The sequence below is a fragment of the Bubalus bubalis genome, chromosome X (assembly GCF_019923935.1).
Source record: "Bubalus bubalis isolate 160015118507 breed Murrah chromosome X, NDDB_SH_1, whole genome shotgun sequence".
In the NCBI taxonomy this organism is placed as follows: domain Eukaryota; kingdom Metazoa; phylum Chordata; class Mammalia; order Artiodactyla; family Bovidae; genus Bubalus; species Bubalus bubalis.
In genome coordinates, this window is record NC_059181.1 from 62,531,247 (window position 1) to 62,556,533 (window position 25,287).

The window sequence follows — 25,287 nt, forward strand, 5'->3', positions numbered from 1 at the left end:
TCATTGTGGCTGAAGATAGAGTGCAGGCTAGAGAATGACTATCACAAGGTTCAATTTCACCATCTGAATAGAAAACTTTGTGAGAGACTGCCTCAGAATTCAGACAGTCAAGGCTGCAGAACCCTGCTGGAGCCAAAACTTATTAAGATCAGAAAAGAGTGATCTAGGGCAACATTGTTCATAGCCACTACACTGATCTCAAAGGATTCTACATCTTATTTCTGGGTCTTTGGGTCACATGGGAAAGATGAAGAAGGAAATCAATGGAACAAAGTTAACAAAATAATAGATGTCATACCCTCAGTGAAGATCTGGCAGTATGACTGGTGCCTGGCATGCCTATGGAGGAAGTTGCTAGTGGTGGCTGGCTCAGAGGAACTCTAGAGAATTGCAGTGTCCGCCACTAAAATTCACTCGGCACACACAGCAAGAGGGTGCTAAAGATTGCCACAAGCTGATAAAGTCCCTGGCCTCCATCCACTGTCACCATTAGGTAGAATAACCCTTTTACTCAGGGCTCCTGCTGGACTTTTGAATCAGTTTTCTGTGTCTATTGTTTGGAGAACCTCCTAGCTACATATTTTTTTTGGAAATACACAACAATGTATCCTGTGGCTTTTATTAAGACTCACTACAGTGAAAGCAAAATGTTTCAAATGTAAATGCTTGAGCCCTTCATTTTGGATTAAAACTTTTTATTTTAAGTGACGGGCGAACACCCCCTTTTCAGTTATGAGGCAGTCATTGTTCCTGCACCTTTCTCCTGGGGTTTTAAGTGCTAAACTGTACTATTTCTTCCTTTAAAATATAATTCAAGCAAACCTCCTATAACAGTTACCTGTGAGGAAATTCATGCAGTCCTTTCAGTTCCCACAAAATCGAATTTTTTTTTTTGTTTTTAACCCCTCCTTCAAGACCAGTTCCATAAAAAGATTTTTGCATGCCAGTAATGCTATTGCCTATAGCCTGTAAGCACAAACTTCATTTTGGTGGGTATTGCTGGTTAATGTAACTCAATGTACCATGGCCTTGTTCACCTGACCACCACCTTCAGCAAATATATGTCTTTTTATTACAAGAGGTTCATAGTAGCCTTAAAAAGGGGGAAGAAAGAGGCTATTAGGTTGAAATAAATCCTATTGTTATATATTTACATTTAGGATTATAAAGACAGAATCCTGACACGTTCACATAGAACGTCGCCAAAGCTTAAACCTTAGCATTGAAATTTTATTGGGCCAAAAGGTAAACTCAAAGTAACGACATGTCTTCTTCAGGGCATGTTGAATCAGATCTACTCTGATCCTGACCCTCTGGAAAGTCTTTGGAAAAGTCTCCAAAAGCCAGTGTCATAGGTCCTGTTAATCTAGGATAGGCCTATAACTAGTCCTTTTACTGAGATTTACTGGGAGGGAGAGTCCCTTGGACTGCAAGGAGATCCAACCAGTCCATTCTAAAGGAGATCATCCCTGGATGTTCTTTGGAAGGAATGATGCTAAAGCTGAAACTCCAGTATTTTGGCCACCTCATGCGAAGAGTTGGCTCATTGGAAAAGCCTCTCATGCTGGGAGGGATTGGGGGCAGGAGGACAAGGGGACGACAGAGGATGAGATGGCTGGATGGCATCACCGACTCGATGATGTGAGTCTGAGTGAACTCCAGGAGTTGGTGATGGACAGGGAGGCCTGGCATGCTGCGATTCATAGGGTTGCAAAGAATCGAACATGACTGAGCAACTGAACTGAACTGAATTGGGAGGGAGAAAAGGTAACCATTAACCTATAGTATTTTGAAGTGCTCTGTTTTTAAAGAAGAGTTTAGTATGTCCTAGTCTTGGAGAATCGCCAGTACTGTAAATCATAATAAGAAAGGATGTGAGAACACTGGGTCTTCCTTTGAATTCTCTTTGAGTCTCACTGATTAGGAATTTCTGGGCAGAATAAGGGAAATGCTTTACAAACAGCATTTACTAAGGGCCTCTTTTTTTCTTCTTTTTTTGGCCACACTGTGTGACATAGCAGGATCTTAGTTCCCCAACCAGGGATCAAACTTGTGCCCCCTGCACTGGGAGCATGGAGTCTTAACCACTGGATCTCCACGGAAGTCCCACTAAGGGCTTCTTTCACTCCTTGCCTTAAAAGTAATAAGATTCATGTTTCAGTAACTATGTAATGTTTCACTGGGCTGATGCAGAGACTCCCTGTGCTAACCGTAAATTCTCTCCTTGCTATTGAGCAATAGCTCTTTCACCTATGACCTTAATCATATCACATCTTGAAAATAATCCTTTCTTCCCAGGACTTTGCAGAATCACTTAAACAGAAGTGGTAATTCTTATGTTTCAATGCCAAATAAAACCTAAATTCCAGTAGGGAAAACAAAGCTTGCTCATATGATAGCCTGTAAACAAATTTGTCCTAATAAGTGGCTTTAGGTTTCCCTTTTAGGTGGTTGTTATTCTAATGCCCCAAAAAGTATTGTGCCCTTCTCTGAGAGGGTTCAATGCTACCCTTTCCCTTCAAGTAACCACTACCTGGAGTAACTTTAACTGCATATGATTTGTTCCTATGCATATGAGGGACAGAATCTGAAGTATGTTTGTCTGACTTCATGAGCACATTTTTCTGGGACATTTATTTCCTTGTAGAGTGGGCTCTTGCTACCTTGACTGGCTATAAAATAAAAATCAAAAATAATCCTTCATCATATTCACTTTTCTGCTGCATTGCCTTTATTTGCTATGTCTGATCTTAGAATGCTGTGTCCTTAAGAACTGACTAGACCTGTACATTACAGAGGTAGACTTAGTGGTAAAAAACATAAAAAGAAAGAGTAGTGTCTATAAAGTGGATTAAACTTTGGCCTGTTTGAATGACTGTTTCACTCTAGTTCAGTGATCTCTGGCAGAGCAGGAGAGGTGCAATAAATGTCAGTTGCTACATGACCTTATTTTTACAAAGACCACACAATTGACCTTTACAAAGAGACAGATTCTTGAGAGTTGGGAAGTGGAAACATGTGGGGGGGGTGGGGGCGGGTGGTATATGTGACTACAGAATTGGTCCAATACCTTAAATGATCTCTATATACACTTGAAAACAACTAAATAACCCATATAAAACCCACTAGTAAGCTCCTAAACTGAGACATCCCTTGTCATTGCAGGATGAAACTGTTGCTTGCATGACTGCAGCCATTGATACTGCAGTAGAACCAGAAACAGTAAGTAATTGGCCCTTTGTGTAGAACCAGGAGATTTAACTGTGCCATTTCTTATAATTTATCACTCAGCTGAGAAGAGAATCCCTGATTGTTACCATCCTCTATAGAATGCCCTGGAAATTTAGAACTCTTGAGTATAAATCTAAGCTAAGTATAAAATCCCTAAATTGGATAGGATCTGTCTCTAGTAGTATAACTGGTAATGGGTGACAGGGCTTCTCAGGGATGCCACTTTTTATATTTGCAGTCTGGCGTACTGATTTCTTGTTAGTTTTTTTTTTTTTTTTTTTTTTTTTTGCTTGTATTCTGTATCAACTGTCTAGCACATTAAGACAATGAAGGAAACAAACTAGGAAATTATGGCAAAATCAAAAAAGCATTAGAAAAGAAATGGAAGAGAATTTTTTCTCAGCATACTTTTCTATAGATGCAGTGGTTAGGGGCTAAAAGAACCAAAGAAAATATTTTGAGCATTCAAGTCGCAAGAATAGATCAAATGTATTAGAAATTGGCTGATGGTTATAGAGCAAAGTCAAAATAAAAGGCTGGACAATGGTTTGCTTGAGACAGCTTTTTCCCCCTAAAACAAAAATATATTGGTATTTTTTTATATTCTGAAAGAAGAAAGATAGAAGATAAATCAGGTGCCAGAGGTCAGCTTTAAGAATAAATGAAACCTCTTCTCCATTTCCACCATTACAAAGTGCCATTTCCAGAGCCCTCTCTCCTCTAAGGACTCCTTAGAATAAGGTGAAAGTAAGAAATGTTGGCCAGACCTCTAAAGAAAAGAGCAAGAAACTTGGTTCATTCTAAAAGTCAGTCATAGGATATAAAAAATAAGGTGCTTGTTTAGCTCAATTTATTTCTGATGTTTAAAGCAAATGTATGAGAAGCCAGTTTTAAAAGAACAGAGGGACTGATAATGGAGAAGTGGCTGTGAGACTTGATGAAACAGTGCCTAAGAACTCCAGTTGCTTATTTCTCTTACAAATCATTATCCTGATCTTTTCCAGCAAGAGGCCGTCAGTCCAGACAGCAGCAGGTCTTCTGATGCTTTCACCACTCAGCATGCTCTACGTCAAGCTCAGATGTCTAAGGAGCTGGTTGAGTTAAATAAAGCCCTTGCACTGAAAGAGGCCTTAGCCAAGAAAATGACTCAGAATGACAGCCAACTACAGCCCATCCATTTCCAGTACCAGGTTAAATATTTACTAGAGCACATGATATTCATGTCGACCGTCTTTCTTTAGTTCTACGGGAAGAAAACAGACACACCGTTTTTGATGATGACAAGGCAACACAAAATGCACAGTATGACTGGAGTTGTACTGTTGGTTAAACACAGAAGGGTACATTCAGGATAAAGAAACTGTAATTTTCTTTCATTTAATCTAATACCTTACTTATACAACAGGTATTTAGTAAATAGATAATGTTATAATAAATGTGGTCTTTATTTGTAGAGAATTGTTCTAATAACTATGCTGGGATTCTAAGGAAGGTACATCTCTTAGTAGATGGTCTGGGTTCTAGAGAGAATTATGAGGACACTGGTAAATGGGTAAACTGCTTTTCCTGATGTTAGTCCTAAGTGGCTCTTGCCAATTAAAATCAGGTCTTTACTTAAAGACAAGTCTGGGGCTCGTAGGTTGTCCACAAGGTTACCCTTGCTCCAGACCTTATTTTCCCATGTAGCCCAGTGTTTCCCATCCACAAAGGGATGTCAGCAGAACTGGAAGGGGAGAGGATGGACTGTTTTCCTATTCAGACCCCCAAAGTCCTATATGTTGTTCTCAAGAAATCCCTATATTATACATTTCTACCACCAGCTCCCGTAAATTTTCAAAATGAAATTAAGTAAAGTGTTTCTCCTAAGTAATTTTCACCACTTTTTTTTTTCTATAGAGTAGAAGTTGCTTCCAAAATAATAGTCAAGTTGCCAGTAGAGGTTGTGTTTCCATTTTGTTATCACAGTCTTAACATTTTTAAAACTTATTTTTTATGTCACACAAGAGCATGTATATCATTTTTACAGGTCAAATAATACAATACTCAGAAAAATAAAAGCAAACTACCTTCTCTCCTATTCCCTAGGCTTATACTTTAAGTTTTTAAAGCTGTTTCCTCTGACATTTACCTCCAGATTTCTAGATAAGAGTTGGTAGTATAGTTGTTAATTTAAAATTTGTATACATTATCAATTGACTTCCCACTATGGAAGATGGGAATATTAGCTCTCATATACATTCCCCCATGCACATTGCCTCACCTGTATCTTTCAAAATGGCTGTATCACAGGTTTTGATTAAATGAATAGTTACTGTTTAAATTTTATGATTACATAAGTTTTATAGCTGAGCCACATAGTATAATGTGATTCCATTTTCTTTCTTGTACAGTCTTTTGCATTTCCTGAAGCTAATAAACTCATTTTGGGGAGTTTCCTGGTAGTCCAGTAGCTAGCACTGGGGGCTTTCATGGCTATGGGCCCAGGTTCAATCCCTGGTCAGGGAAATAAGATCCCATAAGCCGAGCAGTGCAGCTAATAATGATAATCTCATTTTTTCATTTACTTAGTCTTCTGTGTACCAGTCAATAATTTATCACCGAGGACTTCCCTGGTGGTCCAGTGGTTAAAAATCCGCCTGCCAATACAGAGAACATAGGTTTGATCCCTAGTCTGGGGAGACCCCACATGTCGCAGAGCAACTAAACCTGAGTGCCACAACTACTAAGCCCATACAGCTGGAGCTCATTCTCTGCAACAAGAGATGTCACTGCAATGAGAAGCCTGTGCACCACAACAAAGAATAGCCCTGGCTCGCCACAACTAGAGAAAGCCTTTGCACAGCAACAAAGACCTAACATAGCCAAAATAAATACAATTTAGAAAAAAATAATTTATCTTCAGAACTTCCCTTGTGGTCCAGTGGCTAAGCCTCTGTGCTCCCAATGAAAGGGCCCAGGTTCAATCCCTGGTCGGGAAACTAAATCCCACATGTTGCAACTAAGAGTTTGCATACCTTAACTAAAGATCAGAGATCCTTTGTGCCACAACTGAGACCCAGCACAGCCAAAGAAAAAAACAGAAAATAAAAGATAACTTCTTAACAGAATTATAAAGCTCCTCTCAGAAGAACAAATGTATGAGGTAGTTTATCAGTCCATTTCTTTCTTGAAGACAACCCTCCTATCTTCTGTCTTGGTTTGTTTTCTCTAGGCCTACTGCCCAGCCATCAGCCTGGGTCCATTGTTTACTAGGAACAGTGCTTTACTGCTCATCTCTGTGTTGAAACCGATTCCATGTCTTCCTCATTCTTGGGCTACCTCTTTGTGCTGGTGGAGTACAACCCAAATAGCTTTCTGAGAAAGTGTACATGAAAGGAAAATGTTTTAAACCATTCACTGCATGCCTGAAAATAGCTTTTTGTTTGTTGTGGTGGAAATGATAGTGCTGTTTCTTACATTTGTTAATTTGTCTGGGTTTAGAATTCTGCAGTGGGAATTGTTTTTCTTCAGAATCCTGAAAGATTTGCTCCATTATATTTCCAGTGTTGTTGATTAGAAATCCATTATAATTCTTGATACTTTTTTTGTGGGGAGGAGGGCACACCTAACAGCTTTTGGGATCTTAATTCCCATGTCAGGGATTAAACCCACAGCCCCCCTACATTGGAAGCACGGATTCTTAACCAGTGGGCTGCCAGGGAAGACCCCTGATTCTTTTTATTTGACCTGTATATTCCTCTCCTCTGGCAACTTTCAGGATCTTTTCTTTATCCCCAGGTATTCTTGAATTTCACAATGATGTGCCTTAGTGTGTATCTCTTCTCCCATATTGTGCTTTGTGCTTTGTGAGTCCTTTCAATCTAGAAATTTGTATTCTTCTCTAGTGGGAAGTTTTCTTGTACTATTTCTTTAATAATGCCCATCACTATTTTCTGTTTTCTCTTTTCTTGCACTCCTCTTAGCCAGATATTGGATGTCTGAGATTTAGTCTCTGCTTTTCTTATCTCCTCCCTCGTATTTTCTATTTCTTTGTCTTTTTATTCCACTCTCTGGGAGATTTCCTTCCACTCCTGGTAAATGTTTTTATTTGCCTATTTCTAAGATTTTTTAAAATCCTCTAATTGTTCCTTTTTATAACCTCTCCTTTTTTTTTCATGGATCCAGTACTCATCTTTAAGGATAGAAATTAAATTTTGTTGAACTTTTCTTCTTCTTCCTGCCTTGCCTCTGTTTCATTCAAATTCCTTTTTTTAGTGTATTTGATTTGGTCTTTCTCTAATGTAAGACGTTTTCTTCAAATTTCCAGTGATTTGTGGTTATCCATTGATATTTAAGAGTGAGACACTAATAGCCAATAGGAGAAGCCACCACAATGAGAAGCCTGTGTACTGCAACAAAGAATAGCCTCCACTCACTGCAACTAGAGACAGCCTGCATGTAGCAAAGAAGACCCAGCACAGCCATAAGTAAATAAATTAGCCAATAAGAAGTTCTTTATGCCTAGGTTTCTCTGGGCTGGTCAGTTACCAATAAAGAAATCTTTCATTCTCCTGCCTAGAGTTGTGTGGGGAGAATAGCAATATGCCCTATTTCTGGTAACTCAGAGCAAATAGGAGAGTTGAAATCTCTCTGGTTATATACAGACTTCTTATTTAATCCCCTATCAATAGTGTGTTAATTTATCCCTGTCTTTTGTTGTGTCTGCTGCCTATGAGTTCAGCCTGTCAGGTTCAGCTTCTCCCAAGAGGAAAGCTCTGCTCCTCTTTGTGGTTCTGATACAAATTGGTTTGTTTCTTCTTGACATTTGTCGTATGGGAGTCATAGTTTAACTTTTTAAATTTACTCTACTAAGTCAGTTACCACTTATACAATTCTTTTCCTCTTCCAAAAAAGTTTGTTTAATTTCTTGACTGCTCTCTTCATCCTTGTTGATTTATATCCTTTGGGGAGGTCATTTTAGTAGGTTTTCAAGAGAGGGCAAGTTAAATACATAGCTCAATCCTCCATATTAACAGGACATACAATGCACACTTTTTTAGGTCAAATGTATTTTGGCCTTTTCAGGATAAACAAAGGATTAATGATAAGGCTGAGAAATTATTCCTCTCTTTCTTGTACATTTGCCTAGAAGCTCAGGAACATATGTTTCCTCAGTGTACTTCTGACCCTATGATGGGTGCTGGTAATGAGCTAGAGCTATAGGTGTAGCAAGATAATGTATCCGTTTTTTCCCCTTGGAATCAAATATGCTTGAGCTTCCAAACTTTAAAGTTAAAAGGAAATAAATTCTTAGTGTTAACTGGACCTTTTAATCACATGTAAATGTCTTTTTCTAAGAAATAAAGGTAGTTCTTTGTTCTAAACAATATTTTCCTATCACTGTGAGGAATTTCTGTAGGAAAAAAATTTAATATCTATTTATTTATTTGCCTCACCAGGTCTTAGTTGTGGTACGTGGGATCTTTGATCTTTGTTGCAGTTCACAGGATCTTTAGTTGTGGAATGTGGGATCTAGTTCCCTGGCCAGAGATGGATCCTGGGCCCCCTGCATTGGGAGAATGAAGCCTTAGCCACTGGACCACTAGGGAAGTCCTGCTATAGAAAACTTTGAGGAGGTATAAGTGCTGGTTAGTGCAGATTACCATGAATTATAATAGTACAGTAGTCAACTATTTTAATTATTTCCCTTGTAGAGCCAGTGAGATAATGATTGACTGAATGTGGCATATATAATGAAGAGATACTGTTTTTTTACCCATCCAATTAATAAAAATTTTGAAATGTAGCAATATCAAGTGTTGACAAGGGTGCAGGGAAACAAGTACTCTCATACATAGCTAGAGTGTCAATTGGAATAACCACTTTGGTGGAAAGTTTGTATCTATTAAAATTGGAAATGTGTACCCCCATGAACCTGTAATTCCACTTGTCTCTACCCTAGAAGAGGCTTACACATGTGCACAGAAGGCATTACAAGAATGTTTCATTATGGCAAAAAAGAAAAAGACTGAGACAATGAGATCTGTATGCACTGATATAAATAAATCTCTAAGACCAAGTTCTTTTTCAAAAAAGGCAAGTTACAAAATGTTATCTATGTATAATGTGACTCTATCTTTAACATATTTTAGTAGGTATCTCGGAGAAGGCAATGGCAACCCACTCCAGTACTCTTGCCTGGAAAATCCCATGGACAGCAGAGCCTGGTGGGCTGCAGTCCATGGGGTCGCGAAGAGTCGGACACGACTGAGCGACTTCCCTTTCACTTTCACTTTCACGCATTGGAGAAGGAAATGGCAACCCTCTCCAGTGTTCTTACCTGGAGAATCCCAGGGATGGGGGAGCCTGGTGGGCTGCCGTCTATGGGGTTGCACAGTCGGACACGACTGAAGCGACTTAGCAGCAGCAGCAGCAGTAGGTATCTACATACATGTACATATATGCATATGTATGTGTATATATTATTTTCAAATCTATTTACATATATGTTCTAGGCATTTGCCACAACATATTTAATAAATAAATGCACACACTTCCATGTAAATGTCTAGAATATGTACATGTCCAGATACATAGTATATAAATGTCTAGGAAAAAGTGTCTGGAAGATCTGGACCAAGCTGATGATAATGGTTACTTCTAGAGAGAGGTCTGGAATTTTGGCAGGGGTGGGGCAGTCAAGGGAACTTGCCCTTTATATGTATTATCTGGATTATTTTTTGTAAGAATGTTTTCATGTGTTACTTCTGTAAGTACACACACATACATTATTGTCAGTTTAAATATACAAGGTATTTAAAGCAGTGAGATGGGTTTCCATTGTTCATATTACCCTTGATCTTAGCCAAAAGACCAAGAAGCGATCATTGTTCATATTGAAATGACTAAAAGTGTATTTCTTGAAAAATAGCTCTTGCCTATTTAGATACGGCCCTAACTAACCTACCTTTGCTTCTTTGTCTCATTTCAATACTGGTCAAAGGCCTTCATATAATCTTCTTGGATACTAACCACTCATTCAGCCAGTTTCCTGTGAGAGCAGAAAGGAATCTATTAATTGAGTTTTCCCAATCCTGGAAGAGCTACCAAACTTTCATTTCTAGAATTTGTTCTCTAAATGCATGCAGAACTGCAGTTGCTGTTACATGCATACATTTGAAAGTTCTAGATACAAGAACGTGCAGCTCTTTACAGTTTACAAAATATTTTTACTTTTTTGTCTTATTTGATCTTCCCAACAACCTGTGAGGTAGATAGTGTTGTTAATTGTTTACATAGATGAGACCACCCCCAGTTTCAGCAGTTCACCAGGAGGAATCACAGGACTCAAGTATAGTCATACTCACAGCTAAGGTTTATTATAGTGGAAGTACACAAAACAAAATCAGCAAAGGGAAAAAGCACATGGGGCAAAGTCTGTAGGAAACTGAGTGCTTCCAAGAGTCTTCTTCCAATGGAGTCACATGGTATGTACTTAATTCCTCCAGCAATGGGTTTTAACGATGTGTGTGAAATGTTGTCTATCAGGGAAGCTCCCATGAGCCTAGGAATCCAGGATTGTTAGCAGGGGTAGTTCATGTAGGCATTCTTTCCCTAGCACATATGAAAATTCTAGACTCCCAGAAGGAAAGCAGTGTGCTCAGGGTAAGTCATATTGCTTGCACAGTCCAGGCATAATGAGCCACTCTTAACAGTTAGGAAACTGGGAATCCTACCAAAATCCAAGTTCCCAGATTTGAGCCTAGGTCCAACTTGCAAGCAGATCTGTTTGTAGGACTGATAAGTCTTAGACCTGCCATGTTAGCTCTTTTTTACATAGAAACTAAGGCTAAAAGAGATGAAATGGCTTTCCTTAAGTTATTTACATAGAGTATGCTGGACTCAAGGTTCAAATCTAGGCCTTTGGATTCCAAGTTGGTACTTTTCCCACTACATAACTTTAATCCCCATCAAATCAAGTAGAAATGTTTTTAGTGTTCAACTGAAGTGGTAGAAATTGAATGCATAGTTCCTTAAGATGTGAAATGTTGAAGTGATTTTCTTCCTTTACCTTGTAATGCTTTCTTTCTCTCAACCTATAACATTTCTAGGATAACATAAAAAATCTAGAATTGGAAGTCATCAATTTGCAAAAGGAAAAAGAAGAATTGGTTCTTGAACTTCAAACAGCAAAGAAGGATGTCAACCAAGCCAAGTAAGAATATAGTCAATAAATACTATTTCATGTTCCTAGCTGTGTGTGAAGAGCTGTAGAGGAAATAGAAAAGTAAAAGAGCCATTTCCTGCCCTTAGAGGATTTAAACCTAATTATGGAGAAGAGACCTAGAACAAAATAAAATTAAAGGAATTGGGATTTTAAATAACATTTCATGGTGACAGTAAAAGAATACCATAACACAGCATGTGATTAGTAGCCAAATAAATTTCTTAGGCAGTAATCACTTTAAGAGTTCAGAGGCAGAAGATATCAGTTCAGGGTGGCATAATCAAGGAAGGCTTTATAAGAAGTTAGCATTTAAAATTAAACAGAATAAAAATAAAGAAGTTAGCATTTGAGCTAGATTTTGAAAGATTATCAGACCTACCAGACCAGCAGTTTCTTGGTCCCTGTGCTGATGGTAAATTAGCTTGTGAATAGAATTAATATTCAGGCTAGTAAATGAAAACAATCTAGCCATCCCTTAAGAATATAGTCAGAATATAGTCAGTTAAGAATAAAGCCAAGACAAATTACCAGAATATCCCACTGTCCCTTAGACCTTTGCCTTATTGGCTATTCTACCTTCTTTTTACTCAGTGATTCTATTTCTCTATAGTATCCAAAATTCATGTTCTTAGAAGTTATGTTGAATGTTTGCTTTCTATCTCAGGCTTGTGTAACAATCATCAGAATAATTCCTTATAACTAAAGTGAAGTGAAATGCTTTTAAAGAACCATCCTTTTAACACAAAGTGGCGGTAGCGCGGGGCTGGTGGGGAGTAGTATTGAGACAACTGCATAGTTATATACTCAAAAAATTTCCTTTACTCTTTGTATTAAGCTCTAATTTTTGAGACAGTTTTAGTTTTGGGGGTAGTACTCATTTTTTTAAATGTCTATTTATTTATTTATTTTTGGCTGTGCCAGGTCTTTGTTGCTGTGCACAGGCTTTCCCTAATTGCAGCGAGTGGGGAGTACTCTCTAGCTGCAGTGCCCGGACTTCTCTTGTTACAGAGCACAGGCTCTAGGATGTGCGGGCTTTGGTAATTGTGGCAAGTGGGCTCAGTGGTTGTGGGGCATGGGCTTGGTAGCCCCAAGGCATGTGGAATCTTCCAAGACCAGGAATTGAACCCTGGTCCCGGCATTGGCAGGCAGATTCTTATCCACTGAACTACCAGGGAAGTCCAGTCTTCCTTATTTAAGATGGCTATATGACTGGTCACCTATATTATATATATCAAGGGTGTAAACCTGGAAGTCTAATATTATGTCTTTTGAAATCAGACTTTGCTCCTGCCAGTCCTCATTCCTATAAAATCTGTGTTTAGGTTGAGTGAGCGCCGCCGGAAACGTCTCCAGGAGCTAGAGGGTCAAATAGCTGATCTGAAGAAGAAATTGAATGAACAGTCTAAACTTCTGAAGCTGAAAGAATCCACAGAGCATACCGTCTCCAAACTGAACCAGGAAATACGAGTAATAAACTCTCATCCTTGCATTTACCCTGTAGAAACTTAACAACCATAGGTGTTCTATTAGAATTATACTACAAAGGTGTTTTCAAGTGAGTAAGTAGCTTGAATCTCTGCAAATGTCCTTTTTGTAAGGACATTGTGATAGTAGTCATCTAGAATTTGAATAACAAAACTCAGTTTTGACATTCAGAATTTTAATGTTAGATTCTCTGAAACCAAAGGGCAAGGATACCTTAATATTTAGTGGTGATATTTTGACCACTTACCATGATCATGTGGAATAATTCTGCAAAGTGATTACAAAATGACTGACACCTAGAGAGAATTTTCGGTCACTGATGTTTGACTTCTGACATCTACAAAGTGGTGGTTACAGGTCATTGTACTGAACCTATTTGAATACAGTGGTTGCTAGGTAGATTTGTCCTTGAGACTTAGTAGATACTTCCTTGAAATTTCATTTATATGCAGTGAATTTAGAGCTGGTTTTAGCTTGTAGGTACATTTTTTATACAAAAAAAGATCTTAATGACCCAGACAACCACAATGGTGTAATCACTCAACTACTGCCAGACATCCTAGAATGCAAAGTCAAGTGGGCCTTAGGAAGCATCACTATGAGCAAAGCTAGTGGAGGTGATAGAATTCCAGCTGAGCTACTTCAAATCCTAAAAGATAATGCTGTAAAAGTGCTGTACTCAATATGCCAGCAAATTTGGAAAACTCAGCAGTGGCCACAAGACTGGAAAAGGTCAGTTTTCATTCCAATCCCAAAGAAAGGCAATGCCAAAAAATGTTCAAACTACTGCACAGTTGCACTCACACACTAGCAAAGTAATGCTCAAAATTCTCCAAGTGAGGCTTCAATAGTACATGAACTTCCAGATGTTCAAGCTGGATTTAGAAAACGCAGAGGAATCAGGGATCAAATTGCCAACATCCCTTGGATCATAGAAAAAGCAAGAGAATTCCAGAAAAACATCTGCTTCATTGACTATGCTAAATCCTTTGAATGTACAGATCACCACAAACTGGAAAATTCTTCAAGAGATGGGAATACCAGACCACCTTACTTGCTTTTTGTGAAAGCTGTATGCAGATCCAGAAGCTACATTTAGGACCAGACATGGACAACAAACTGGTTCCAAATTGGGAAAGGCGTATGTCAAAGCTGTATATTGTCACCCTGCTTATTTAATTTATATGCAGACTACATCATGAGAAGTGCCAGGCTGGATGAAGCACAACAAACTTCGGAAAAGTCTTAAAGTGTTGGGAATACCGGACCACCTTACTTGCCTCCTACGAAATCTGTATGCCGGTCAAGAAGCAACAGTTAGAACTGGACATGGATCAACAGACTGGTTCCAAATTGGGAAAGGAGCATGTCAAGGCTGTATATTGTCACCTTGCTTATTTAATTTATATGCAGAGTACATCATGAGAAGTGCCTGGCTGGATAAAGCACAAGCTGGAATCAAGATTGCCGGGAGAAATATCAATAGCCTCAGATATGCAGATGGTACCACCCTTATGGCAGAAATCAAAGAGGAACTAAAGAACCTCTTGAGGATGACAGAGGAAAGTGAAAACCTGGCTTAAAACTCAACATTCAAAAAACGAAGATCATAGCATCCAGTCCCATCACTTCATGGCACTTTGTTTTCATGAGAAAACAAAGGAAACAGTGAGAGACTTTATTTTGGGGGGCTCCAAAATCACTGCAGATGGTGACTGCAGCATGAAATTGAAAGACACTTGCTCCTTGGAAGAAAAGCTATGACCAACCTGGACAGCTGGAGAAGGCAATGGCACCCCACTCCAGTACTCTTGCCTGGAAAATCCCATGAACGGCGGAGCCGGGTAGGCTGCAGTCCATGGGGTCGCTAAGAGTCGGACACAACTGAGCGACTTCCCTTTCACTTTTCATTTTCACACATTGGAGAAGGAAATGGCAACCCACTCCAGTATTCTTGCCTGGAGAATCCTGGGGACAGGGGAGCGTGGTGGGCTTCCATCTATGGGGTCACACAGAGTCGGACATGACTAAAGCGACTTAGCAGGAGCAGCAACCTAGACAGCATATTAAAAAGTAAAGACATTACTTTGTGGACAAAGGTCCATCTAGTTAAAGCTATGGTTTTTCCGGTAGTCATGTATGGATGTGAGAGTTGGACCTTAAAGAAAGCTGAGCACTGAAGAATTGATGCTTTTGAACTGTGGTGTTGGAGAAGACTCCTGAGAGTCCCTTGGACTGCAAGGAGTTCCAACCAGTCTATCCTCAAGGAAATCACTGCTCAATATTCATTGGAAGGACTGATGCTGAAGCTGAAGTTCCAATACTTTGCAAGTATATCTGATACTCCAATATCAGCTCCACCTGATGCGAAGAACTGACTCTTTAGAAAAGACCCTGATGCTGGGAAAGATTGAAGGCAGGAGGAGAAGTGGACGACAGAGGATGAGATGGTTGGATGGCATCACCAACTTGATGGACATGAATTTGAGCTAGCTCCAGAAGTTGGTGAAGAACAAAGAAGCCTGGCATGCTGCAGTCCATGGGGTCACAAAGAGTTGGACAGGACTGAGTGACTGAACTATTTTTTTCTATTATTTGTTCAGAGTGTTCATTTGTATAGTCTATACTTGGAAACCCTGTGCAAGCATAGTAAGGAGTATTGCAAGCATAATCAGAAAATCTGTTGGCAAACTTTTCAGCTCAGCTCTGGATTTTCTTTCCTTAATGGTTAGTCTATCCATCTGTATATCAGCCCAGAATAAATGCAGGTGATTACTACTTGTGCTGATTTTTGTTTTCATAGGTGATAAAAAACCAGCGGGTACAGTTAATGCGTCAGATGAAAGAGGATGCAGAGAGGTTTAGACAATGGAAGCAACAAAAAGACAAAGAAGTAATCCAGTTAAAAGAACGGGTAAGTAACTGCAACTTCTCAGAGTCCTAACTAATGAACCCTTTTCTGGGCTGACTAGCATTAAAGCCTCTCTTCTAACAACTGGATCTCTAAATATATGATACATTCATGAATTTAACATGAATTTTTTAAACGTCTACTATGTGCAAGGTACTATCCACTAGATACCATGGAAAATAGAAAGATGAATAGTATACGTGTTCTGCCCTTGAAGAATGTCTTATCTACAAAGAGTGGTAGAATATAATTTCTAAAGGTGATGGTAGTTTTATTTTTTACTGAGCATTATAAAAGAAATCTGTTGTAAAAAGAGAATATCTTGTCTAAATGGGAAAGTGGTACATAAACATGGTTTTCTTCAACAAGTTAGTGTTCCAATATATTAATTTGAGAGTGATGTTAAGATAGTGAAGTTTATGTAATATTTGTATGTAATGTAGTACCAGGGAGGATAATAATCAGGAAAGCAGAAAATAATGAAAATAATTTTTTTTTATTTACTTTATAAAAAATTGTTTATTTTTGGCTGGCAGGGGTTGCTTTGCAGTGTTGGTTTCTGCCTTGTATCCTCATTGGTCAGCCATGGGTGTACATACGTCACCTCCCTCTTGAACCTTCCTCCCACCTCCCTTTTCTTACTGTTGTTATGACATCCAGCAAGGTTCAGCCCAGGTGGTTACCAAATACATACACTGGAGACTAATTAGAAAAGAAAATGTTTAAGAAAAAGAGTGTACCATTTTTTAAAAATGTTTTATTTAAAAATATTTTTAAATTAAAATATTTCTAAAGTAATTAAAAATTATTTAGTAGGTTTATAAAACTCATGGAATTTTTCAAAGGTCTGAAAACAGTTCCTATCTTTTTATAAGAATAAACAAAAAAATTAAAACCATAAAAAATTAAGCATAGTTTTCTTCAATACAAGAAATAAAGAGACTTGTACTTTACAAATAGTCTAAAATGCCAATGTAGTTAAGAAAGGGAACCGCACTTCTAGTTGGACTAAAAAGATGATAACTGAAAAGGCCTTGAACAATAGGGAGGATTTTGACAGAGGTAAATGCCAGCATTCCAGATAAATGGAAGAACAGGAATGAAGACACAGAGATAACAGCTTTGTCGGAATTTTCAAGGAATAGCAAATGATCCATGTTGGATGAAGGATAGTCAGAGAAGATTTCATTGGAAAGACAAGTTGAAGCTGGATTGTTAAAGATTCAGGAAATTTGAAATTTATTTTGTTAGTTTAAAGATTTTTAGGATTTTTGAGAAACAAAGTAATATCAGCAAAGTACTGCTTTCCAAGATACATCTGGGATTCAGGTGTTAAACAAACTAAAGTATTAGGAATCTAGAGGCCAGAACACAAGCAGCTATTGCATCATCCAGAAAGAAAATAGGGACCTGAATTAGAATAGTAACAGTGATCTTGGAAAGCACAGGAAAGAACATTAATTTGGGATCATTTTTAGAACAGGCCAGAAGGTGATATGTTGAGTCAAGAAATGAGAGAAATGTTTTAGGAATGGTGGCATGAGGAGCTTTGTGGACCTTCTTCCCAGCAAAAGAAGTGCAACTGGTGACATTTATTAAAACAACCATTAAAAGTCTCTGGAAATTATCTTAAGGGCATAAGGAAGTAATGCTCATTCCAGGAAATCTATTTAATCTCAATAAGAACAGCAGAGTGTGTAGCCTTTGAGCCTCAAGCAACTCCCTCCCTCCTACCCAACAGCTCCATTTTACTGAAGCTTTTTTTTTTTTTTTTTTTCCCGAGTAAGAGCAGCCAAGTCTGGGGGTCCCTTCTTCCATCTCACCCCCATGTACAGAGTGGAAGCTCTACCCCTGCTGCAGAAGACCACAACTACTGGGGTCTGACTATCCTAACCCCTCTAATGATAGGATGTAGGTTCCATGTCAAGAGAGGCAAACCAAGAAAAATAAGGTATGCTGCCCCTGCTCAGCATCCTAATCCTAGAACAGAGATGTCACTCAGAGAAGTGGGCTGCTGTCCCACCAGGTCCTAAACAGTGGTACAGATGGTTCTGCCCGGGGGAGAGGCAGGCCATAGGAATGAAGTTTTCCCTAAGAGGACTGGCTTTATTTCGCAACAGAATCTGGGGAAGTTAAAACCTAAATGTGCTGTCAAAAACTATGGAAATTTTGGTAGTGAACAATTAGGAGACTGGTAGCTCATGAGAACAATAAATGAAACAACAGTCAAAATATTCTAAGATCTAATGACTGAAAACCTTCTAAATTTGATTTAAAAAAACATTACACATCTAAGAAGCTCAATCAACTACAAGTAGGATAAATTTACAGAGATCCACACCCAAGACACATCATGTCCAAATGTTGAAAGACAAAAACAAAAAGCTTAAAAGCAGCAAAATAAAATGACTCATCACATATGGAGAAATCCCAATAAAATTAACAGCTGAATTCTCATCAAATCAGGAACAAGACAAGGGCATCCACTCTCACCACTTCTATTCAACATTGTCCTGGAGGTTCTAGCCAGGACACTTAGGCAAGTAAGATATATGAAAGGCATCTAGATTGGAAAGGAAAAGGCAAAACTATCTCTGTTAGAGATGACATGATCTTGTATATAGAAAATCCTAGAGAATCAACTGAAAACTGTTAGAACAAATACATGAGCAGGAGGATTGCAGGATATAAGTTCAATGCACAAAATTTGGTTATATTTCTCTTCACTAAAAACTAACAAATTGAAAATGAAATTAAGACAATTCCATTTATAATAACATCAATAAGAATAAAATACTTAGGAATAAGCTTAACAAAACAAGTGTAAGACTTGCATACTGAAAACTACAAAACGTCCTTTAATTAATTGAAGATCTAAGTGAAAAGAAAAATAGCCCATGCTCATGAGTGGGAAGACTTAATATTAAGTTGAAATACCCCAAGATTGATCTACAGATTCAACACAATCCCAACCAAATTTTGTCTAGCTTATTTATAGAAATTCACACGTTGATCCTAAAATTCATATGGAAATGCAAGTGACCCAGAATAGTCAATCTTGAAAGAGAAGAAACTTGGAAATATGACATTTTCTGATTCCAGCAAATCCATGACCTCACATTAGTTACCCTTTATTTTCAGTGTGAGAACACTTAAGATCTACTCTCTTAGCAGATTTAAGTATACAATATAGTATTGTTAACTATAGTTACTTTGTTATACACTATAACTAAAAGTTTATACCCTTTTACCAACCTTTCCCCATTTTCTTCACCCCTCCCCCTCAGTCTCTGATAACTACCATTCTACTCTCTGGTTATATGAGTTCAACTTTTTTAGATTCTGCATATAAGTGAGAGGGCTTCCCAGGTGATGCTAGTGGTAAAGAAGCTGCCTGACAATGCAGAGGACGTGGGTTCGATCCCTGGGTTGGGAAGATTCCCTGGAAGAGAGCATGGCACCCCACTCCAGTATTCTTGCCTGGAAAATCCCATGAACAGAGAAGCCTAGTAGGCTGCAGTCCATAGGGTCACAAAGAATCAGACACGACTGAGACGACTTAGCACATATAAGAGATCATATAGTATTTGTCTTTCTCAGTCTGGTTTATTTCATTTACCATAATGACCTCCAGGTTCATCCTCGTTGTTTCAAATGGCAGGATTTTCTTCTTTTTTGTGAATGAATAATATTCCATTGTGTATACAATTGACTCTTGAACAACATGGATTTGAACTTCATGGGTCAACTTACACATGTTTTTTTTTCAATAGTAAATACTACACTACTATACTATTCAGGGGCTTCCCAGGTGGTGCTAGTGGTAAGAAGCCCACCTCCCAATGCAGAAGACATAAAAGACATTCGATCCCTCGGTCAGGAAGATCCCCTGGAGGAGAGCATGACAACCCACTCCAGTATTTTTGCCTGGAGAATCCCATGGACAGAGGAGTCTGGCAGACTACTGTCCATAGTGTCGCAAAGAGTAGGACACGACTGAAGAGACTTAGCACACATGCACTATACTATCCACGATTGGTTGAATGTATGGATGCAGAACCACAGATATGGAGGGCCAACTGTAAAGTTACACACAAATTTTTGATTGCATGAGGGTTGACACCCCTAACCTTGTGTTGTTCAGGCAGCAATATATTCCACATTTTCTTTATCCATTCGTTTGTCAACAACTTTTGACAACTTAGGTTATTTCCATAGCTTGGTTATTGTGAATAATGCTGCAATGAGTATGGGAATTTAGGTATCTCTTCAAGATACCAATTTCATTTCCTTTGCATGGATACTCAGTAGTGAGATTATCAGATCATATGGTCTCTATTTTTTATTTTTTAAGGAATTTTCATTCTGCTTTCCATAATGACTGTACTGTTGAAAGACTCTTCAGTTACATTATAAGGTTTTATTTTAACTAGCTGAATAGCAATTAAAAATCTGACTCTTTTCTTCTTAGGACCGCAAGAGGCAATATGAACTGCTCAAACTTGAAAGAAACTTCCAGAAACAGTCTAATGTGCTCAGACGTAAAACTGAGGAGGTAAGAAAATCCAGTCTGCTAGGTCAAGTATATTATCACTTTCAGGCTTAGATGCTGGTAGAATAGCATCCCTTAAATGAGCCAGTGTCCTGAGAAACCAGGGATACCAACCTTGACAGCAATTTGAGTCTTGATCCCGGTTGGTCAAGCATAAAACCTGCTGAAAATGGCAGTATTCAAATAAGGATTTTTTTCCTGATTGGACTTGCTTCTTTACAAAAAAAAAAAAAGGAATACTGATATATGACATTTCTAGATACTATCAGTCTGCAGTACTTCCTTGAAATGTGTACCTCCCCTAGGCTCTTAAGCCATAACCAGTGTTATGTACATGGGGACTTAGAAATGTGGTTCCTATAGAATTCAGACCCATAGAATTTTTATGCTAGAAATAAGAATGTTCTTCTTTCATACCCTTTAATTCAACATTACTATGAACCATTTTTATTTAGGCAGCAGCTGCCAACAAGCGTCTCAAGGATGCTCTCCAAAAACAGCGAGAGGTCGCAGATAAGCGGAAAGAGTCTCAGAGTCGTGGAATGGAAGGCACTGCGGCTCGAGTGAAGGTATGGACAGCTTGAATCACCATTTGTCTTATGTACACTGGGGATAGGGGAAAATGGGAAGTTGCTTTCTTTTTATTTAGAAGTAAACATTACAAAATCTGAAGTTCTACCTGAAAACCTTATTTCCCAAAGATATGATTACCTCCAAATGGTTGTTAAAGAATAGGAGTAGTGAACTCTTTCTGTTCCTGAGTCTTGATCCCTGTTGGTCATAAACTTTGAGCAGATAAAATTTTTTAACAGTTCTATTGAGGTATATTTGACCTACAATAAATTATACATATTTAATGTGTAAATTTTTAAAAGTTTTGACACAGATATACACCTTTAAATCATCACCACAATCAAGATAATGTCAGTGTCCATCAGGATCAAAACTTTCTTTGTCCACTTTTGTAATCCCTCCCTCCCATACCCAATCTATCCTTCTACCCCTCCATCTCCAGGCATCCATTAATCTGCTTTCTGTCACTGGATTTTCTATGTAGATGATCATGTCATCTGCACATAGGGACAATTTTATTTATCCTTGCCCACTCTGTATGCCCTAAAAAAAAGCCTTTCTTACCTAATTGTACTTGCTAGAACCTCTAGTAAAATATCAGTAGAATAGATAAAAAGAGGACATCCTTGCTTTGTTCCTAATTTTAGAAGGATAGCTTTCAGTCTTTCACCATTAAGTATATTAGCTATAGGTTTTTGTATCAGATTGAATAAGTTCTTATCTATTCCTAGTTTGCTGAAAGTTTTTTATCATGACTGGATGTTGGGCTTTTCCAAAAGTTTTTTCTGAATCCTCTTGAGATGATCTTATGATTTGTTTTTACTCAGTATGGCAAATGGCATTGATTTTTTTCCAATTTATTTTATTAAGATATAACTGACATACAGTAAGATTTACCCTTTTTAGTGTAGTACAGTTCTGTAAGTTTGATGTTAAAACTGGTTATTATCAAAATATAGAATAGTTATCCCCTCCAAATTGCCCTGTAACACTTTGTAGTCATCTCCCACATCCATCCCCGGCCTTTCATAAACAGTGATCTGCATTCTGTCATTATTGTTTTCACTTTGCATTGTATCGATGTCATTTAACTGGAAACATACAGTATGGCTTCTTTCACATAGAATAAGGCATTTGAAATTCATCCATGTGTGTCTTTGCGTACTGTCACATCCAACTCTTTGCGACCCCATGAACTGTAGCCTGCCAGGCTCCTCTGTCCATGAGATTTTGCAGGCAAGAATACCAGAGTGGGTTGCCATTTCCTCCTCCGGGGATTTTCCCCACCCAGGGATTGAACCCACATATCCTGTGTCTCCTGCATTGGCAGGTGGATTCTTTACCCCTGAGCCACAAGGGAAGCTCATCCATGCTGTTGCCTATATTATTCCATTATATGGATGTTCCTTTATCTATTCACTTTATCTAATCATTTAAAGGTTATCTTGGAGTCATTTTTCTCCTAGTTTTTGGTGCTCATGAATAAAGCGGTTATTAAAACATTCTCATACAGGTTTCTGTATAACAAAGGTAGTCAGTCAGTCATTCACTTGGGTAAATACCTAAGAGTGAGATTGCTTGGTCAAAAGGTTAAGTGTGACCATATAAAGGACAGGGAAGCCTGGCGTGCTGCAGTCCATGGGGTCTCAAAGAGGCAGACACAACTTAGCACCTGAACAGCAACAACAATGTAAGTGTATGTTTAACTTTACAAGAAACTGCCAAATTATTTATCTAGTTGTTCAGTGCTAGTATATAGAAATACAATTGACTTTTGTATATTAATTTTTATCTTCTGCCTTCATTAGTTTTGTAGCTATTTTGTAGGTTCTCTGGGACTTTCTATATAGATAATCATGCCATCCATAAATATAGTTTTATCTCTTCTTTTATAATATATATGTCTTTTATTTATTTTACTTGCCCTATTGCATTGGCTAGGACATTCAGGATGATACTGAATAGGAGAAATGACAGTAGAAACCCTTCTGTTCCTGATCTCAGGGGAACAATATTCAGTCTTTACCATTAAGTGTGAATTAGCTGTAGGTTTTTCATAGAGGTCCTTTATCAGCTTGAGAATGTTCTTATCTGTTCTTAGTTTGCTGTGAGTTCTTATCTTGAATGGATATAATTTTTTTTTTGGCTACACCACACAGTTTGCAGGATCTTAATTCCCCAACCAGGGATCAAACCCAGGCCCCCAGCAGTGAAAAGGCCTGGTGGGTTCTAATTACTGGACCACAAGGGAATTCTCGATGAGTGGATATAAATTTTGCCAAATACTTTTTGTGTCTAGTTTGTTGATTTGGTAAATGATTTCGAAGTTCAAATATCCAGTCAGCCTTGCAATCTTTGAATAAACTCCACTTAGTGGTGATATATCATCCTTTTTATGTATTGTTGAGCTCGTGTGTACATGCATGCATGCTCAGTTGCTTCAGTTGTGTCCGACTCTTTGTGACCCTATGGACTATAGCCCACCAGGCTTCTCTGTCCTTGGGATACTCCAGGCAAAAATACTGGAGTGGGTTACCTTGCCCTCCTCCAGGGGTATCTTCCTGACTCAGGGATTGAACCTGGATCTCCTGCATTGCAAGCAGATTCTTCACCACTCAACCAGTGAGGAAGCTCCATTGTTGAGTTCAACAATATATAAATTAAGATCTTGCTAAAATAAAAATTTTGTGTACAATTTTTATATCTGTATTCTTGAGGGACATTGGTCTGTTGTTTTCTTATGTCTTTGTCTGGTTTTGATATCAAGGCCTCCTAGAATAAGTGAGAAAGTACTGCCTCCTCTTCAATTGTCTGGAAGAGTTTGTATAGAACTAATATTGTTTCTTCCTTACAAGTTTTGTACAATTCACAAGTTAAGCCATCTAGGCCTGAAGGATGTTTCTGTTAGTTGTTGCTTTGAGTCAGAGGAGGGGTTAACTGTAATTCAGTTAGTGAGCTTTGGTAGTTTGTGTGTTTGACATGAATAACTTTATGCCAAACACATGAATGAATAAACTCATAAAGGCATGAAGTTATTCATAATATTCCCTTATTATCTTCCTAATATCTGTAAAAGCTGTAGTAATGTCCTCTATCTCATTCAGATTACTGATATTTTGTCTTTTCTCCTTTTTCTTGATTAGTTTGGCTAAGGTTTATCAAAGAATCAGCTCATTCTTACAAATGGTTAAAATAGTAAGCTTTATGTTATGTATATTCTACCACAGTTAAAAAAACTATCCCCAAAACCCCAGTTCATTAATTTCTAATCTGATCTTTATTATTTCCTTATTTCTGCTTTGGATTTAATTGGCTTTTTTAGTTTCTTGAGGTAGAACCTGAGGTCATTGATTTGAGTTCTTTTCTAATATAAACATTTAATGCTATAAATTTCCCCTTTAATACTCCTTTAATGAAATCTAAAGGATGTTATTTAGTTTCCAAATATTAGGGGATTTTTCCAAATATCTTTCTGTTATGATTTCTAATTTAATTCCATTGTGGTTAGAGAATATACTTTTTATGACTTGAATTCCCTTGAATTTATTGAGATATATTATGACCTAGAAAATGGTTAGTCTTGGCAAATGTTCACACTTTGTGTACTTGAGAATGTATATTCTGCTATAGTTGGATAGAGTGTTCTATAAATGTCAATCATGTCAATTTGATAGATTGTGCGGTTCATTTCTACTGTTTCCTTGCTGATTTTCTGCCTACTTGTTCTGTCAATTACTTAGAAATGGGTATTGAAATCTTCAACTAGAATTATGGATTTGTTTTTTTCTTCTTATAGTTCTAGATTTGCTCCATATATTTTGAAGCTCTATTATTAGGGGCATAAACATTTAAGATTAATTGATCCCTTTATTATTATAAAATGATCTTTTTTATTCCTAGCAATATTCTTTGTTCTGAGATCTACTTTTTCTGATAATAAGTCCCTCAAGCTTTCTTTTAATGTTATCATGGTATATTTTTAAAAATCCTTTTAGCTTTAACCTCTTTGTGCCTTCTTCGTTTTGTTTTGTTTTTAATTTATTTTGATGGCAGTGGGTCTTCATTGCTGTGCACAAGCTTTCCCTAGTTGCAGCAAGCAGGGGCTACTCTTCATTTGAGGTGGCTCCTCTTGTTGGGGAGCACTGGCTCTGGGCATGCAGGGCATGCAGGGTTCAGTAGTTGTGGCGCATGGGCTTAGTTGCCCCATGGTATGTGGGATCTTCCTGGACCAGGGATTGAACCCGTGTACCCTGCATTGGCAGGCAAATTTTTTCTATTTGTCCCATCTGTTCTTCATTCCCTTTTCCTTGTTTTCTGGCTTCTTTTGGA

General features: G+C 38.1%; 1 protein-coding gene across 2 annotated transcripts in view; it reads left to right on the forward strand.

Annotated features, from left to right (window-relative positions):
- KIF4A (kinesin family member 4A) overlaps positions 1-25,287 on the forward strand; it is a 131,080-nt gene that overhangs the window by 76,050 nt on the left and 29,743 nt on the right. For both annotated transcript variants that reach the window (XM_044936992.2, XM_006074201.4), the window contains exons 14-20: positions 3,166-3,222; positions 4,236-4,421; positions 11,322-11,425; positions 12,760-12,904; positions 15,726-15,836; positions 20,305-20,388; positions 20,841-20,954. In XM_044936992.2, the coding sequence (XP_044792927.1) occupies positions 3,166-3,222; positions 4,236-4,421; positions 11,322-11,425; positions 12,760-12,904; positions 15,726-15,836; positions 20,305-20,388; positions 20,841-20,954 (801 nt within the window). The remainder of the gene's footprint in view (positions 1-3,165; positions 3,223-4,235; positions 4,422-11,321; positions 11,426-12,759; positions 12,905-15,725; positions 15,837-20,304; positions 20,389-20,840; positions 20,955-25,287) is intronic.